Source organism: Quercus lobata, chromosome 4, assembly GCF_001633185.2.
Source record: "Quercus lobata isolate SW786 chromosome 4, ValleyOak3.0 Primary Assembly, whole genome shotgun sequence".
In the NCBI taxonomy this organism is placed as follows: Eukaryota; Viridiplantae; Streptophyta; class Magnoliopsida; order Fagales; family Fagaceae; genus Quercus; species Quercus lobata.
The window spans coordinates 8,929,489-8,949,127 of NC_044907.1; the positions used below are offsets into that span (position 1 = coordinate 8,929,489).

The following is a 19,639-nucleotide window of genomic DNA, read 5'->3' on the forward strand; positions in this document are numbered from 1 at the left end:
ACAACAAAATTCCATTTACAATATCGCTTCCCAGGTAGATACTTGCATAAGTTCATGGAAAGAAATAAGAAGCCTTGAACTATCCATTTCCTCTATTTGTTTTTTGTTCTTAAGATGGTCCTATTAATTTGACGCAAAAAAAGAAAAAAAAAAGTGTCTGATTAAAGATGAGGTTTTGGTGACTAAAATAGAAAAACAAGAAGAAAAATGTTGATATAAAAGGTTGAAAGACATAGGATTGGATTGTCATTGGTATTTCTAGTTGTTACTTACTTCATGAATGATTTGGAACACAACAGCAAGTTTCAACAAGGAAAAAAAAAATTAGTTGATTTGATTAGTATAAGTTCAAATTGAGCTTATTGGAGTCAAGATTCAATTGATGAATTTAAAATTGTAAAGATTTTATTCTCCTCATGAATAATAAAACAATCACAATAAAAAGAATATGAATAATATAAATTAAAGAAGAAATAATTAACTTACGAATGCTTATGGTCTAGCTTACAATTGAACATGCTCCAAAATGGAAAACAAATTCCGAGAGAGAAAAAAAAAATCAGGATTGCAAGTTTAGCTCCTGAAATATTACAAAAATTTGGGATAGGAATTTCCATTAAGCTATTCAAATATGTGTCTGAGCATCCGATTGCACCATTAGGTGATAGCTATTAACTTCATATCTGCTTGACATGTTACCTAAATGTTTGCAAAATGTCGGGACCTGAAATGCAACCATGAGACAAGTTGTATGTTACATAGAATCAATCATCTAAAAAGTACTTGATGGAGTTGTTTCTAATTGATATCTACCTTACTATTTATTTACAACTCTGTAGCAGAAAAACGAAGGCCTTCTCAGATTGTCAAGGTGGCAAATTCACAATCAAAGTCTCAAGCCCTCATTTTCAAAGGAGAAGGGGGGGGAAGATTAACTCTGGCATCATCCTTTAGTAACTAAAACAATTTTTTTAAACCATCATTATATTCATTTACAGAAAGGTTGATACACGTTCATAGTATCAATCACTGTGAAACTGTAGCCCACTTCCAAGTTTCTACAGATAATCATTATACCAATGAAACTCAGTCCAATCCCAAGGTCTCCATACAATGCCAAAGGTTGAAAGACTATGCAAACCCGTTCATGTGCTACTTGGCAGCAAAAAAGTGAATCAACTGATGGTCCACTAAGTCACCAAGAAGACTAGAAATTGAACTGAATTTGAAACTCATAGACTATGAATACATTCTCTCCGAAAAAAGAAAAATGGCTAGAGTAAGACTGCCTACCATGACCTCTAGTGGGAGCTTTGTGCACAAGGTACAACCTTTTTTTTAAAAAGTGAATAAATTCTGATTAAAATTTATCTTCTATCAAATGATTTGAGTTTTATGTCTAAAATCATTTTTCCATTGCAGTCGTGAAGGACTAAAATGAAGTCATTAAAGGGGACACGCATATATATATATATATATATATATGGAAAACTTTGTTAATGCTACAGTGCGAAGAATAGTGCTATTCCAAGTAAACGATCTACAGAAAAAAGGAGCACCTTTAACTTGTCGCCTAATGAAAGCCTCCCCAATCTCAACAATTAAAGGATCCGAGGGATCCAGAAGGTAAGTACAGCTCCAACGACACTTAGTATCAACAGAGTTCCTAATGACAAAAGATGGAAAACCTCAACATATTGAATAGTATGATATTTTCACACAACAGACTCCAAATCAGATGGAAGATATTCAGGAACCCCGAATATGATTTGTCTAATTCATGTTGTCTAATATAAAATACTTCAGACAATTGGAATTCATAGACCACAAGTCATACAACGCATATCAAAGAAAAAGAAATATGAATTACCAGTTTCCAAGTTTAGTTATGTTTGCTGAAGGAGATATCTTCTTCAAGGCTGCTGGATTGTTCCCAGAAAATGATGGCAGCACTGAAACAAAGAGACATTACATTTGATTAGCCACGTCATCACATTGAGAATGAATAATTTGTCACTTCAAAAAAACCTTTTTATCTAATTGAGAATCAAGAACTAAAAAACATCTCCCAAAAAATTTTAGTCAGGCAAAGTTGCTGTGGAATTCAGTTATGGTAACAATACCAGGCGTCATTCCTAGCTCTAGCATCCGAGATAATATCCGTTTCTGTAGAGCTAATTGCTGATCTAACCAATTTTGAGTTAAGGGTCCACCCCACCTGTGACAGAATAAATATTAGATTTTATAAACTTAAGGAAGATGATAAAGACAACAAGCAGCATAACATCCAGGCTGTCCAGCAAAAGATGTTAAAATGCATTTCGTGAATCTCATGTACATGCATAATCTCAAAACATGTGACTTCGTAAGTTATTGCATAAAAATTTACACCTCTAAAACCAATCAGGAAAAAATAGGAGCAATAATGATTTCTCTTATTTGGTTGAGAGCTGAGAGCATAACAATTAATCATCCTTCTTTAGGGGACTTCAAATAAACACTGCATGTTTCCTATACAGAATCTGATGCTTTGTACCTTTGTTCGACAAGAATTGCAACCATCACTCAACTAGGCAACCACACCTAGCTACATGGTATTAGGCTCCACTCATCACACAGTGGGGATACCCTTACCCAAGTCACGTGTAGTGCCATCTCAATATGGCAAACTTATGAATGGGTCACGTGATATATGATTTACTGTCAGTCACCAGCTGGCAGTCTTATTGTCAAACTTCAAATGACAAAATCATCATTGATACTCATATCCGGCATCCAACTGAGTAGAATTCAAATTTTCAAATTTGCAATACTATCCCAAGATTCATGACAGATCTATATACTTCTCATCCACAGAATATATCATCCATAAGTGAAAATAACATTGTGTAAAATTTGAAACAGGTACAATTAATTTCCACTTGGCCCAAATGTATCACTTAATAATAAATTGGACTGCTGAACTAATCATAAACTCATGTCACAGCTACACAGCCACCCGTATAAGAGGACCATGAGCATGGGTGGAAGACCAATCAGAAGAATTGTATGCAAGGTTTTAAGTGAGATATGGTTATGATATAAGTAGAACCCCAACGACAATTCTCCACATTTTTTTTTAAACCATTTATCAACATCTTTCAGGGGTTTTTCACAGATGATTAATGATGATGTTGAAAATTTGTCACCAATGGGTCACACCGTACTCGCGACTCAAAATCGAACCTGCACGACAAAAACGATCGAGAGAAAACCTTTAGAGAGCACCGGTGTGGGGCCGGCCAAACACTCTCCGAAGGTCAAGTTAGAATTCGTCTCTTCACCCTAGAGCATTAAAGAGAGTCAATTAATCGTACCTCGATTTATGAGAATGTCAGTCCTTTTATAGTGGTGGAGAGGTGGCTTTTCTTGTTGACTTTCAGATCTTTCCAATGTGGGATTCTGATACCAATTCTTCAAAACGTGGTGAGCAAGGATTTCCCTTTTTAGGGCTTTTCTAGGTAATTTCGGATTATGGGCCCTCATATGTCCCTCAGCGATGGGCCTTCAAGGCGCACAGGATCACCTCTACGTAGGCCCAACAGTTCATATCCGTCAGGCCCATTAAGGTAGGCCCGTCAGGATTCATATTTCATCATCTTCAGTTGCCCCCTTCACCCCATGGGTCCGTCATTTTTTAGGTTGAAGGACCAATGGGGTGACGATCCAAACGAAATGGCGTGACGGATATTTTTATGACGGAATGAGAACCATAAGATAAAGGAGGATTAAGCTTATAGTTACAACGGGTTGACGGTTTCATGCAAGCAAGGATGACGGTGCGAACGAGAAGTCCGTTGGTCACGCCAACTATAGGCAGGCTGTACGAACGTCATTAATGATGATGGCACGTGTCATAAACTGATTGGGTCTTATCCTGGATCGAGGCGACGCTTCGACTTTCGTGCATCTCACTTATAAATAGGGGAGTAAATCCTCTCATTTCTACACTTTCAGAAGAAACAAGCCTGTCAGAGCACATCCGTCACTCCTGTCAGAGCACATTCGTCACATCTAGCCGATCCGTTTGATTGCTTTAACCGTCAGTGCCATTCTTCCTCAATTCGTTGGTAAAGTTGGTAAGTGTTCTTCTTAAGGCCAATATTGTTTTAATTTTCCTTACAATCGACACTTGTTATAGACACATAGACCGTCAGAGTCTTAGGCTCTTGTCGTTTCATGTAGGAAATGTCTAGTGCGTCGAGTAATCGATCGGTTGCTCGTGACGGGTTGGATTACGAGGGAGTATATCCGTCCGGTCATCGAGAACAAGATAGTACAGAGGATAGGAGTCCGTCCTCCTCCTCCTCGTCCTCAACATATGAGGATCTGGAGGTGGTTGATCAAGACGAGGGACCTGATGACGGTGAAAAACAGATCGTTAAATCCGTCATTGGTGCTGATGGGCTCAGGGAGTTCGTCATGGTACCAGAGTGGACGGTGAATTTCTTCACGTCCGTCATCAAAGAAAATCATTTTAAGACACTTAGGGATAATTATCAAATTCCAGAAAATGTTATCATCCGCCTACCCTACAAAGCGGAGAAGTGTTATTATGACGGCTTAGAGGGAGTCGGGGTATACGAGCAAATGTTGAAGGCCGGACTCAGATTCCCACTGAGTTCGCTTCATCGTGAGCTCCTCCGTCAACTGGGGTTATCCGTGAATCAGATTTCTCCTAATGCTTGGAGAGTTTTTATAGCGATGGAGATATTGTACGGCGCCTGGTCTGACGGGGAAAAGAGATTGACAGTAAGGGAATTCCTGCATTGTTACCGTCCGGACGAGATTGATAAATCTAGGGGGATATATAGTTTCGTCCCCAGGAGTCCGTTGTTGAAAGTCATTTATGATACGCCGGACTCAAACAGGGACTGGAAGAGAAGGTACTTCTTCCTAGAGGGCGACGGTTGGATGGGACGCCCAGGGGACACGGATTTCATGCTCGTCGACACTACTTGGGGGATATTACACCCGTCTAGTATGGATCGTCCTTAAAACTTTGACTTGATTTTGTTGAATATAATCTAACCGTCCTCTATCTTCTTTTGTAGTGAGACGTCGCCCCCAAATTGATATTAAAGAATTTGCTTTCCTTGAGAATATTTTCTCGAAGACCAAGCCGGAGGAAAGGACCTGGGCGAAGCTGGTAACACTTAAAACCATTCATTGGTATTGCGACGGACCGGAACCGACAGAAGCAGCTGTCAAGTACGAAGCAAAGACAAGGAGGCGTAAGCTCGTTGCCCTAAACCTTAGAAACTGTGAATTTATTTTATTTACTAACTCTCCCGTCCATGTTTCAGAGATGGATGACGCTAAGAGAAGGGCTCTGATCCGTTCAAAGGCTGCAAAGAAGACAGATAATGAAGCTGCCCCTGCGACGGACCCAAGCAATCCGTCTGTTAAGCGGAAAACTCAGCCTAAAGTCGACCGTCAGGCCAAGAAGGTCAGAGTATCCCTAGAACCCGTCGTGGGACTTATGGCGGAGCCCCCGAAGACGGCCACTCCAATTAAGCACGGGGTTGGTAAGGGGCTAATGAAGGAGCCATTGAAGGATCAAGAGAAACCGCCCGTCCTTCTTCGAGAGGATTCTAAGCATGCCTTAGAACAGATTTCCTCCATCATGTCTGCGGAAGATTATGAAGACTTAGGCAATCACTCGACGGAGGCCATGGGTGAGACGGGCCTGTTTGCGGTTACACAGGTAAGAAAGCCCGTCTATTTTTTAAATGCAAATTAAATCCTTTTTTGCCCTTGCTTGTTTCATAACAATCGTCATCACTTTCTAGGCAATGGTCATGATGAAGGGGCTGATGGGACGGTGCCTCGGCCATGAGACGGCTTTGGATCGCGTACGGGCCAAAGCGGAACAGACGGAGGAAGAACTACTTCAGCTTCGAAACTGGAAATCCAAGATGGAGAAGAAGCTTGAACTTTCAGAGAAGGCAAGGAAGGGCCTTGAAAAGGTGACGGAGGAGGCGAAGAAGGCTCTAGAGAGCAAGGATAAGGAGATAGAAGAGCTGAAGAATGAAGTCCGTCATGCTAAGGATGCGGCCGTTCGCGAATACCGTGACTCCGACGCCTTAATTACCGAGCTGGGCGATTCTTTCCATCTGGGCTTCATGGATGCTCTCCGTCAGGTGAAGCAAGCTTATCCAGACTTGGACACTTCGAAGTTCAAAGTTGAAGATCCAGTTCAAACGTCCGTCGTTCCTGCTGACTCAGAGGATACAGACGACCTTTTTGCGGTCGATGATACCCTTGGTGACGGGGAGTCGGCACCAGCCACAGTTGATCAAGCTAAGCCCGTCACAGAAACGGTTCCTCAGTCTGTCGATAATGCGGATAAAGCTTAGTAGATAGATTTATTTTTTTTTTTTTGTGAACAATTCTCATCCGTTGTTGATGATATATGTAAACATTGCCTTTTAATGGCATATTTTTTGTCAAATGCATCCGTGCACTTTATTTTATATGCTGAATGTTTGAATTTTCTAATTTTGCTTTTGAATTCTGTCATTGCTTGGCTTATTTGCATTTGTTCAGCTTGTTAATTACTTCCTGGATCCGGCATGTTTTTGATCCTAAGAATTTATTCTTTGGGCACTGTAGAATGCTCCGTCCACTTGTGTCTGGGCTTATATTACATCCGTCCATTCCGTGGACTCCCAGTCGTCGTCCTTCTAGGATGACCCGTCTACCTGATGGATTCTGTTTTAGAGTAAAATTGTCCGTCCATCTTACGGACGGACATGTGATCATTCTTGTAAGATGATCCGTCCATCTTGTGGACTATTTTGTATCCGTCCACCTTGTGGACTTCATGTGATCACCTTGTAAGATGATCCGTCCATCTTGTGGACTATTTTGTATCCGTCCACCTTGTGGACTTCATGTGATCACCTTGTATAGTGATCCGTCCATCTTGAGGCGCTTATACCGTCCAATTTATGGGCATAAAATTATTCATTGTTTTTGTGATCCGTCCACTTTGTGGCGGCTATACCATCCACTTTATGGACTTGAACGTTATTCACCGTTTTGGTGATCCGTCCACTTTGTGGCGGCTATACCGTCCACTTTATGGACTTGTAAAATTATTCACCGTTTTGGTGATCCGTCCACTTTGTGGCGGCTTTACCGTCCACTTTGTGGACTTGTAAAATTATTCACCGTTTTGGTGGTCCGTCCACTTTGTGGCGACTATACCGTCCATTTTATGGACTTCTAAGGTAGTTCACCGTCATGGGAGATCCGTCCACTTTGTGGCGGCTGTACCGTCCACTTTATGGACTTGTAACATTATTCACCGTTTTGGTGATCCGTCCACTTTGTGGCGGCTTTACCGTCCACTTTGTAGACTTGTAAAATTATTCACCGTTTTGGTGATCCGTCCACTTTGTGGCGGCTTTACCGTCCACTTTGTGGCGGCTATACCGTCCACTTTGTGAACTTGTAAAATTATTCACCGTTTTGGTGATCCGTCCACTTTGTAGACTTGTAAAATTATTCACCGTTTTGGTGGTCCGTCCACTTTGTGGCGACTATACCGTCCATTTTATGAACTTCTAAGGTAGTTCACCGTCATGGGCGATCCGTCCACTTTGTGAACTTTAAGTTGTCTTCGTTAACTGTGTGGACAATTGTAATGACATCCAAGTAGAAGATCATAATAGTATTTAATTATAGAGATGCGTAAAGGAAAAGTGCCTGCCCCCTTGGGCTTAAAAAAGGCACGACAAGATTGTAGCAAAATAAAAACAGTTCAAAGAAAAACTTATGAAAAACTTAAAAAGCCACAAAGAAACTCGGTTGCCCTTCGTCGTGTTACCATTACTGGTAGTATTTTCTCAAATGTTCGGCATTCCATGGATGCGGTAGCTTCTCTCCATCCGTTGTCTCCAGGTGGTATGTTCCTTTCCTTTTCCACGCCGTGATTCTATAAGGTCCTTCCCAGTTGGGGCCGAGTTTTCCCTGTGTAGGGTCTCTAGTTGCACCAATGACCCTTCTGAGTACGAGGTTTCCTACTTGGAAGTTTCTGTGTCGGACCCGGGAGTTGTAATGTTTGGCCATGCGATCCTGGTATCTAGCGATCCTTTGCTCCGCTGCCGACCTTACCTCATCTATCATGTCCAGCTGTAGCCTCACAGATTCGTCGTTCCTGCTTTCGTCATGGTTATGAACCCTGTAACTCGTGAGCCCAACTTCTGCTGGGATGACCGCCTCGGTTCTGTATGTCAGTCGGAATGGCGTCTCTCCTGTTGGAATCCTCGCCGTTGTCCTGTATGCCCACAGTATGCTTGGTAATTCTTCGGGCCGTATGCTCTTTGCCCCCTCGAGCCGAGTCTTGATAATCTTTAACAGGGATCGGTTCGTGATTTCAACCTGGCCATTAGCCTGAGGATGGGCGGGTGATGAGTAGTGGTTTTTTATTCCTAGCTGTGTGCAGAAGTCCCGGAAGTGGCCGTTGTCGAACTGCCTCCCGTTATCTGAGACAAGGACTCTAGGAATACCAAACCTGCACACGATGCATCGCCAGACAAAACTTCTAATGTTCTTTTCTGTAATGGTGGCCAAAGCTTCCGCTTCTACCCATTTTGTGAAGTAGTCAATACCCACTACCAAGAACTTTAGCTGTCTTGCTGCCATTGGGAAAGGTCCCATGATATCTAATCCCCACTGAGCAAACGGCCATGGAGTCGTTATAGGGGTAAGCTCCTCAGCTGGCTGTCCGATAAGATTGCTGAACCTCTGGCATTTGTCGCAGCTTTTGACGTATGACTCGGCATCCTTCTGCATGGTTGGCCAGTAATACCCAGCTCGTACCAGTTTGTGCACCAACGACCGCGACCCAGAATGGTTCCCGCATATCCCTTCGTGTACTTCCCTCATTACGTAGTCGGCCTCTTCAACCCCGAGGCATCTTAGATAAGGGCGGGAGAAACATCTCTTGTAGAGAATGTCTTTTATCAAGACGAACCTTGCCGCTCGGACTTTTAGCTTTCTCGCTGCTTCCTTCCCTTCTGGTAGTAGCCCGTCCTTCAAGTATGAAGTTATCTGTGTAGTCCAGTTTCTTTCGGAGCTTATCTCCTGCATGTTGACGGGGTCTATTAGTGGAAACGGTTGAACAAAGGAAAGCACATTACCCGGTGTCATCATATGTTCTGCTGAAGCGGCTTTGGCTAGCCGATCGGCGAGCTCATTTTCTCCCCTGGGGATCTGGACGACCATCGCTTTTAGCCCGTTGACTCTCGTCCTTACTTGATCAAGATACCTCTTCAACCTTTCCCCCTTGCATTCATAATCTCCGTTTACTTGATTGGTCACGACTTGAGAGTCGCAATAAACGACTACACTTTCTGCTCCGGCGGCTTTGGCTAGGTCGAGTCCTGCCGCCACCGCTTCGTACTCTGCTTCATTATTGGTAATGGGGAAGTCGAGACGGACCATACATTCGATCTTGTCTCCTTCAGGTGACAACAATACTATGCCGGCCCCTCCAATTCGCCGATTGGATGATCCGTCGGTATAGATGCTCCACGGGGGGGGGGGGGTTCTTCTGCCCCCTTGTCCTCGTCTCGCGTAAACTCTGCTATGAAGTCGGCTACAGCTTGTCCTTTAATGGCCACACGTGGACGGTACTTGATATCAAACTCGCTCAACTCTATTGCCCACAGTGTCAGTCGGCCTACAGCTTCAGGATTACTCAGCGCCCTTCGCAAGGGCTTGTCGGTCATTACGTTCACAGTATGGGCTTGAAAGTAGGGCTTGAGCTTGCGAGCTGCCGTGACCAATGCAAAAGCGAGTTTCTCCATGGGTTGGTATCTTTCTTCGGCACCGCGGAGTGCCCGGCTGGCGTAGTATACAGGCTTCTGTGCATTATCCTCCTCTCTAATTAAGGCCGCGCTGACGGCGACAGAGGAGACGACCAAGTAGAGGAAAAGTTCTTCACCAGGTTGCGAGGGACTCAATAGGGGTGGTGAAGATAGGTATGCCTTTAATTCCTCGAACGCTCGCTGACACTCGTCCGTCCATTCGAAGGATTTCTTTAATGTGCGAAAGAAAGGCAAGCACTTGTCCGTGGCTCTCGACACAAATCTATTTAACGCTGCTATCTTGCCGTTAAGGCTTTGTATCTCCTTCACATTTCGTGGGGGGGCCATCTCTACTATGGCTCGGATTTTGTCCGGATTAGCCTCAATTCCCTTCTGGGAAACCATGAACCCTAGGAATTTACCTGCCGTTACGCCGAACGCGCACTTTCCCGGATTGAGTTTCATGTTGTAGGATCGAAGCGTACCAAATGTTTCCTTAAGATCTCCCAGGTGGTCTTCCTCCTTCCGGCTCTTCACCAGCATGTCGTCGACATAGACTTGGACATTTCTCCCGATTTGCTGCGCGAACATCTTGTTCATTAGCCTCTGGTATGTTGCCCCCGCATTCTTCAGGCCGAACGGCATTACTTTGTAACAGAATAGTCCTTGGCTTGTTACGAACGAAGTCTTCTCCTGATCCGCCTCGTGCATGCGGATCTGGTTATAGCCCGAGAAAGCGTCCATGAAACTTAGTAATTGGTGTTGAGCCGTCGAGTCTACTAGGACGTCGATCCTTGGGAGGGGATAGCTATCTTTAGGGCATGCTTTGTTAAGATCGGTGAAATCCACGCACATCCGCCACTTGCCGCTTGCTTTCTTCACCATTACCACATTCGCCAGCCAATCGGGATTGTAGACTTCCCTGATGAAGCTTGCCTCTTGGAGTTTGCGGACCTCTTCCGCTATTGCTTGGTCTCGCTCCGGCGCGAACGCTCTCTTCTTTTGTCGGACGGGTGGAAGTGAGGGCAATACATTCAATTTGTGTACCATGATCGAGGGATCGATACCCGGCATGTCGTCATGGCTCCAGGCGAACACATCCTTATTGCTCCTCAAGAAAGCTACGAGCTCTTGACGGATTGCGGGTCTGGCAAGCATTCCGATCTTGGTTGTTCTGTCCGGATTGGAACTGTCAAGAGTTATCTCCTCCAACCTTTCTGTGGGTTCTGCCATCGTTCGGTGCTCTTCTATGTTCAAGGCCTGGATTTGGTCTTGCATGTCCATCATTGCTACGTAGCATTCTCGCGCGGCAACTTGACTTCCGCGTAGCTCTCCTACCCCATACTCCGTTGGGAACTTGACCATTAGGTGGTAAGTTGACGTTGCCGCCTTCCACGAGTTGAGCGTAGGTCGGCCAAGGATAGCATTGTAGGTGGACGAGCAATCGACCACCAAGAATGTTACGTTCCTAGTGACCTGTTGGGGGTAATCTCCTACAGTCACCGGTAACGTTACCGCGCCCAAAGGGAATACCCTACTTCCTCCGAAACCAACGAGCGGGGCGTTTGTCGGTATTAGCTGCTCCCTGTCGATCCTCATTTGCTGGAATGCCGGATAATACAAGATGTCGGCCGAGCTGCCGTTGTCGATCAACACTCGGTGCATATTGTAGTCCCTTGTCCGCATGCTGACGACGATGGCATCGTCGTGTGGATGGTGTAGGCGCCGTGCATCCTCATCCGTGAACCCAACAACGGGGCTTTCTCTGTTTGCTATCCTTGGCACTCTGCCCGTCAACTGGACATTCTGTACCATCCGAAGGTATGTTTTGCGAGCCTTTTTTGACGATCCGACCGCGGCAGTTCCTCTGATTATCATTCTTATGTCTCCTAATGGGGGTCTTTGTCGCTCGTCTTCTCGGCGGGGGTGTTGTTCTTGTGGGGGTTGATCCGTTCTCCCCTTGTTGACGAACTTCTGCAGTTTCCCTTGTCGGATTAGGGCTTCGATCTGCTGCTTCAGGTCGTAGCAATCGGCCGTGTCGTGGCCGTGGTCACGATGAAAGCGGCAATATTTGTCTCTGGACCTTTTGCTGGGATCACTCTTCAGCTTTCCTGGGAACGTCAGGGACCCTTCGTCCTTAATCTGCATTAGGACTTGGTCAATCGGCGCGGTTAGCGGGGTGAAACTTGTGAACCTTCCGCCCGTGGGTTTTAGACGTCTGTCCTCTCTTCGGTCTCCCATCCTTCCTTTCTTCCGCCCCTGGTCCTGTCGGGGATCCTCTTGTCTGTCTCTTTTCTTGGGTCTATCTTCTCGCGATAACAGCGTGTCTTCAGCGTTCATATATTTGGTGGCCCTGTAGAGCACCTCCGACATGGTCTTGGGGTCGTTCTTGTATAGGGAGAACAAAAACTTACCCCCCTTCAACCCATTCGTGAATGCTGCTACCAATATCTTGTCGTCGGCTTCGTCGATCGAGAGCGCTTCCTTATTGAAGCGTGATATGTAGGCCCGCAACGTCTCCTCCTCTCGCTGCTTGATGTTCATTAAACAAGCCGTGGATTTTCGATACCGATGTCCTCCGATGAAGTGCGTAGTAAATTGAGCACTTAGTTCCTTGAAGGTGCTGATGGAGTTGGGTGCTAGTCGGCTGAACCAAATCCTTGCTGCGCCCTTTAGGGTTGTAGGGAAGGCCCTGCACATAATCGCGTCTGCCACTCCCTGAAGGTGCATCAGGGTCTTGAAGGTCTCTAGGTGATCTAGGGGGTCCTTGACTCCGTCATAACTGTCCATACTCGGCATGCGGAACTTATTCGGCAGGGGGAAGGAGTTGACGGCTGTTGTGAAGGGCGAGTCAGTCCTGTTGACAAGGTCGTCAAGATCACTTGACACTCGACCCTTGAGAGCGTTCATCATTACATCCATCTGTTCCTTAATCGCCTGCATCTCCACGATGATGGATTGGGGAGTCGTATCCGTCGGGGTAGGGATGTTAATGTCCCGTCGCACTGGTCTGCTCGGGGCGTTACTCTCCTGTTGTCCGTCCTGATCTCTCCTTTCAGCGCTGGTCCCTTCCTGATCCGCTCCTTGGTTATTGACCGCCGCATTCTTTTGGTTCAGCTGCTCTTCTAGGTCGTGGTTTTGTTTGGTTAGGTGCTCCACTGCTGCGGCGAGCGTCCTGACCTGTTTCTCAAGGGCAGTCGTAGGGGCTTCTTCTTGAACGTCATGCGTGGTTGCCATTGAGCGCGTGAGTACCATGTAACTCTTTTGTCTAGGAAGCGATGAAGTGCCACACGTTTCCCACAGACGGCGCCAACTGATGATGTTGAAAATTTGTCACCAATGGGTCACACCGTACTCAAAATCGAACCTGCACGACAAAAACGATCGAGAGAAAACCTTTAGAGAGCAACGGTGTGGGGCCGGCCAAACACTCTCCGAAGGTCAAGTCAGAATTCGTCTCTTCACCCTAGAGCATTAAAGAGAGTCAATTAATCGTACCTCGATTTATGAGAATGTCAGTCCTTTTATAGTGGTGGAGAGGTGGCTTTTCTTGTTGACTTTCAGATCTTTCCAATGTGGGATTCTGATACCAATTCTTCAAAACGTGGTGAGCAAGGATTTCCCTTTTTAGGGCTTTTCTAGGTAATTTCGGATTATGGGCCCTCATATGTCCCTCAGCGATGGGCCTTCAAGGCGCACAGGATCACCTCTACGTAGGCCCAACAGTTCATATCCGTCAGGCCCATTAAGGTAGGCCCGTCAGGATTCATATTTCATCATCTTCAGTTAAAAATGCACACCCATATATGTCAGTATGTCTATATGTATGTGTTAAAACTAACGATTAATTAAATATCCTAAACAATCTCCCATAAGCATGATTCTAGAGGAAGGTATCCAAATGACTGACATAAATGTTTAAAATGTAATACAGGATTGTCGACCCTACATCATCCTCTCGTCCACAGTTCAAGTACTTGCTAAGGAAACACCACTAGACAGACAATAGATATCATGCAAACCCACCCATGTAAATTTCCCATGCGAGCCCAAGCAAGGAAAGCAGGTCCACCAAAGAAATCATTCAAATCATCCTTGCTAATATTAAAATCCTACAATAAAAAATACAAGTCACATGGCAAAAATCAGAAGTAGAAGTCAAGCTTAACATATATGGAAGTAATAAATACCAGTCAAGATAACAACTCATGATATTAAAAAATAAAAAAATAGCAGTAATTAATTCATCTTTTACAAATAGAGACACTGCCTCTTTTGTCTCAAAAGCTTAAAGAGAAGACAAGACCAGATCTACAAGGCTTCAGTACTAATATAAAAAAGAAAGCACACTGGTTTGTATTCATAATATAAAATTCTTAAAAGAATATGGAATTAGTTCTCAGTTCATTGGCATCCTCAAAGCTAATACACATCGCATGTTCTTCAATGTGTGTCTATATATATAATACAGTGATTCTCCACATCATATAAGCAGAGGAGCATATTCGTTAAAAGTTATTTAGTGAATTTCAAATTTCTGCAACATGCTGTAGGCTTGAATGTCATATTCATATTTTCATAACAAAGATCATTTTTTTTAATAAATAAACTTTTTTTGGCAGCCAATTTGACACTTAGCCCCTTGAAGTTATTTTTATTTATTTATTTATTTTAAGGCTATTATGGGTGAAAATTTAATTTGAAAAAAATGTATCTTGACTCAACATCCAATGACACAAAAATGGACATAGGGGTTATTTGTTATATAAATCAAAACCTCATATGCGGAGTGTTATTTATGAAAAAGGGGAGGGTTTCTGACATTTCCCCAAACCTCAAGGAAGTTTGGTGTAATTTACCCAAATAACTTAAACTCTTAACAGTCAAGCTATAAAAAATATATGAATTCTATGTACAAGTTGCCACACAGTGGGAGGCTTATAACGTGGCACACAACAATTGGGTGAATACCACTGACACCTATAATGATGCATTTAATCATTCACCATGAAAACTTTCTGCCAAATCGCTTCTTGGCCAACAAATGCTAAAGGCAGGTTCACCCCATGAAGACCCATCCAATCTATCTCTTTCTCCCATCTCTCCCAGTCCCACCAAACATAGGAATCTGCAAAGAAAAAATGTGAAATTACCTAAGGAATTCTCTACAATAAACTCTGGTTTTTGGATTGGTAAATTACATGCACACCCATTGGGTTTTTTAACCCATGACCTCACTCTTCACCCATTCTTGTGTGAGGAGATATTGACATTTGACTCAGAGCTCACCAGCAAATTTACTACAACAAAGATTAGCTGAAGTAACAAAATAGTACACTATCTTCCTCTAAAGTAGTCCACTTCATATCATTCTCTAAAGTGTATAACAGGTGAATTCTTGAATTCCTAATTAATATATAATCTATTTTACAGTTCCTGTCGTCTCAATCACTTAAATCTGAAGAATTGCACATTTAGTTCCAAAATTTTGGTAGAAATGAGAAGGTAAGCAAAGATTCAATACTCACAACTAGATGTAACAACATTCTGGTAATAGTTCCATGGGACAGGCCGCTGAATAATCACCCCATCGTCTTTTACAATAGGCAGTGATCGTGGCTTGGGGATGGAAGCTATCTGAACTCCACCAGTCTTGTCCCATGAAACATGAGCACCACACCAATACTTTAAGTACCAATAGAGGCCAGATGCAATTTCTACAGCTGTGGTCCCTTTAATCCTGAAAGAGAAATGCAAAATTTATAATCACAGAATATATATATATATATACATATATATATATATATATATATAATATATTGCTTTCTCTCATTTGTGGGAGAAGGGGGTAGCAGAAGATATGACTGAAAGAAAAACTGGCAGGAATCTTTCATAGCCAGATACCTACCTATCCTTTAGAAGGGGTTAAAAAATCGCTCTTTCAATGGTGACATCTTCCCATGCACAAAACAATATAAAGGTTCAAAACTTTAAGTTCAAATCAGTTCATCCAATGAGCCCAAGAGGAGGGGGAATGGGAGGGATTAATGATATCAGCCATAACATTCTTGAAGATGAAAATTGCTAGAAATGGACAAATAAAGATCCTTAAATAACAAAACAAATAAATATTATAAAGGGATAAAATCTTCAGCAAGAATTATATCCAACGTACACAATCTCAGGCCCATTCTTGCTTGAGGAGTTGTAATTACTTATCAAAAAGCAACTTTGTCCGCCACAAACATCCTGATATTTAAAATTGAAACTGTCAGCAAAATAATTATGATGAGACTTTCCCAAGAATAATTTATAGAAATTAAGCCATACATTCATAAAGCAGTCTAATAGAGAAATGTAAAAGAGTTGAAGTCTTGAAGATAAAATCCTCAAAAGAGGCCAAATGGACTTCTTCAATTGGTTGTACTTCTTCTTCTTCTTCTATCTTTAAAGTCATGGGAAAAACATTAAACAAAATCCCCCTTTCTATTCTCATAGCACTAGGATGCAAGGAAAATTTTTGTAAAATAAAAATAAAAATGAGGTACAGAAGGAGACCATTTTAACCAAAAATGAACCATCGAGAGTTAAATTACTTAACTTTCTATTCTTTTCCTGGATTTTCCAATTCTAAGCATTAATGCATGCAAACAAAGACACAGAAAATTGAGGACACCCAGATGAAATAAGCAACAATCAAAACTTACATGAGAGTTTTAAGCAAAGCTTTCATCTTTTAGAACCAAAAGCAGTATATAAGAACACAGTACAGCATACAAGAATACAAAAATTGAAGAACACCCAGATAAGACAAAGCAATAATAAAGCATTCAAAGTGTGAACATTACACGAGGGACAATCTTGAATTGGAAACTGGGTACATAGCACTCAGGAGCAATCTCTTGAGAACAGCTTTGGCTGCAGCTTCTTGAACAGAAGGAGATGCCCTCTTTGAGTCCAAGTGTTTGAGCAAAGCCTGTATTGGTTTTGGCTGTGATAAAGTTAAAGCTGTCGGTAGTAGCAATGTGAGTGTGAGTGTGAGAATCAAAAGTAGAAAGCTGGAGTTGGAATTAGACATGGGTTTGGTTTGGTTTGATTGTGTTCTTCAGAGGATTGAGTTCTGTGGTCAACGACACTCAGTTCTGTAATCACTCCATATTGAATGGTAGAACCAAACCGGTTTTCAAAACTGGGCGGTTTGTCCGCGGTTCGAGAGGTTCACAGAAAAACTGATATTTTCGGTTTTGTTACTTTAAAAAACCGTTTTGATGAACGGTTCATAGTTAATCCGGTTGAATTGTACGGTTTGGTCCGAATTTAAAAACCTTGGAACCAAACGAGGAGGTAGTTTTGTTTATTTTGTACTTTTTTTTTTTTTTTACAACTTGGAGGTGAAATATATCAGTCATTCTCTATTTATTTTGTTTTGTTTATTTGTCATGTAAATTTTTTAAAATGTACTATTTTTAAGTGCAATTTAATTTTTAAATAAAAAATAATAATAGAAATAAACTAATTCGGTATAATTCAGTCTCATTTGATCTATTTCGGTTTAATTTGGTTCAGTCTATTTTGTCTCGTTCGGTCCATGTGTAGATTGAGAGTACTTATTCTAAATCCGAATTTATTTAAAAATATAGATCTCAAACTTGTTCTATTTAATGAATCTAAACTCATTTTAAACCCATTTATTTATTTATTTTACTTTGCTTGAAAAGAAACAACATAACATTATTTATTTGTGTGGCTTCTAGTTAGCTTAATATTACTTATTAGTCTCATGATAAACAATAAATAAAAATCATAAGAAGCACGCCAAGTGTTACAACTCTCTAAAACAACATGTATTACTTTTTTTTTTAAAGAAAAAAAATTATTTATTGTTAAGTTCTAATATACTATTGTTGATTTGCACAATTATCACTTCCTATATTCTTTTATTCTCTAAAAAATACTATTTTTTTGTACAAAACTAAATAAATTTTTTGTCCAAAATTCTTAGAAACCAATTATTATCCACCTTTAATTATTTGATTCTGGTTTTCCAATTTTTTTTTTTTTTTTTTTTTTTTAAAGTTTCCAATTTTATCGTTTTCATTCCATTCCTTAGATGACGTGAACAATGACAAAAATGACAAGCAAATCAAACACTAAACGACAAAGCCGTAAAACCCTTTCTTTCACTTTAAAACCCAAAAACCCTTCAATTCCACACACAAACACATACTTGGAATTTGAAGCTTAGCAATGAAGTGGAAGAAGAGGAAAGAGAAATGACTACCAATAAGGTGATGTGTCTTTTGACACTGGGCTTCCTCAAACACTGGGCTTCAAGAGCTTCAAAATATTGGTCACTGGTCAATAAAGCTTCTCAACAATATAAGTTTTTGCATTTAGGTCTTGGTTTTTATTGGTGATGATCTGTTTGGTCACCAATTGGTTTTCACAAAAATGGAGACAAGTGATTTGGGTTCCATTTATCTAATGATTTGCCATGTTGTTATATTGTTTTTATTTTTTATTTATATATATATATATATATATATATATATAGGTAAGAAAAAATAGTATTGAAAATGGAGTAGTTGGAAAAATATACAAGGTTCACGATAGCGAACAAAGAGTAAAAAGAAAGCAAAAAACAAACAGTACTCACTAAGCTATTCTAAGAGACAAAAGAAAATCTGTAAGTGCAGAACAATCCGAGAGACCCCAATACTAAGATCAATCAAAAAGGGTCCGCTGGCATAAATCTAACAACTGAGCCAGAGATTTCTATTATATTGTTATAGTACATATTGTGAATGCTATGAATGTTGGAAGCAATCCATAAGAAACAATAATAAGAGCAATGAAGAACAATAGTTTTTAAGGACCTGTATTTAAAATCTACATATAAAATTCCCTTAGGTACTCCTTATGCCTTCCCAATCATATGACAAAGCCACTCATCTTCAAGGACTAACACAGTTCTTGTACTAAAAAAATTCTTAAAGGTTGTTGTATTGGACAAACAAGTAGGCCCATCAACTCCAATCTATGGGGCTTAATCATTGCTAGAAATATATTTGGATTATACCTCCCATCATTTTCTTTTTTATTTTATGTCATGTGAGGCATTTGTCCTTGTTTCTTTTTAAAAAATTCTTAAAGGTTGTTGATTTTCTTGCATACTCTCCTTGTTTGGGGTGTGGTTTTGTTGCATTTTTTCTTGTTTTTCCCTTCATGCTTTACTTGATCATTGTAATTTTGGTTCTTGATTTTTGCCTCCATAGTACATCCCCAATGTACTGGGGTTGGCTACTTTTTTCTTGATTAATAATATTTTTTTTGTTACCTATAAAAAAAAAAAAAAAATCTTGAAGGTTGTTGTATTGGATAAACAAGTAGATCCATCAACTCCAATTATGGGGTTACTCAGTGTTGGAAATATATTTAGATAGAGAATACCTCCCATCATTTTCTTCTTTTATTTTATCTCATGTGAGGCATTCACCCTTTTTTTTTTTTTTGGGTTAAATTACAATTTACACCTATAAGTTTGGTGCATTTTGTTTTTGTTTTTGTTTTTTTTCATTTTGGTCCCCTTAATTCCATATCCACAGTAATCATCTTAATAAATCCCACTAGCTCTGGTATTGGATGATGCATTCGGATAAGATAGCAAAATTGTTAGGTTGTCATAGATCAAATAAATTCAAAGGCAAAAAATGAAGCAATTAAGGGTTATTGATAATTTCTGTCAAAGATGGCCTACTTTCATCATATTTTTCTTAACGCTT

At 41.3% G+C, this 19,639-nt stretch overlaps 1 protein-coding gene across 1 annotated transcript; it reads right to left on the reverse strand.

Annotated features, from left to right (window-relative positions):
- Nucleotides 1-470: 470 nt before the first annotated feature.
- LOC115984519 (alpha-N-acetylglucosaminidase-like) lies at nt 471-16,924 on the reverse strand (the record flags this gene model as incomplete). The annotated part of the gene is made up of 9 exons (XM_031107539.1): nt 471-724; nt 1,560-1,666; nt 1,871-1,952; nt 2,124-2,218; nt 13,884-13,969; nt 14,864-14,985; nt 15,386-15,597; nt 16,033-16,106; nt 16,706-16,924. Coding segments are annotated over 9 exons (1,026 nt in total), but the record flags the coding sequence as incomplete, so codon positions are not given.
- Nucleotides 16,925-19,639: the final 2,715 nt, after the last annotated feature.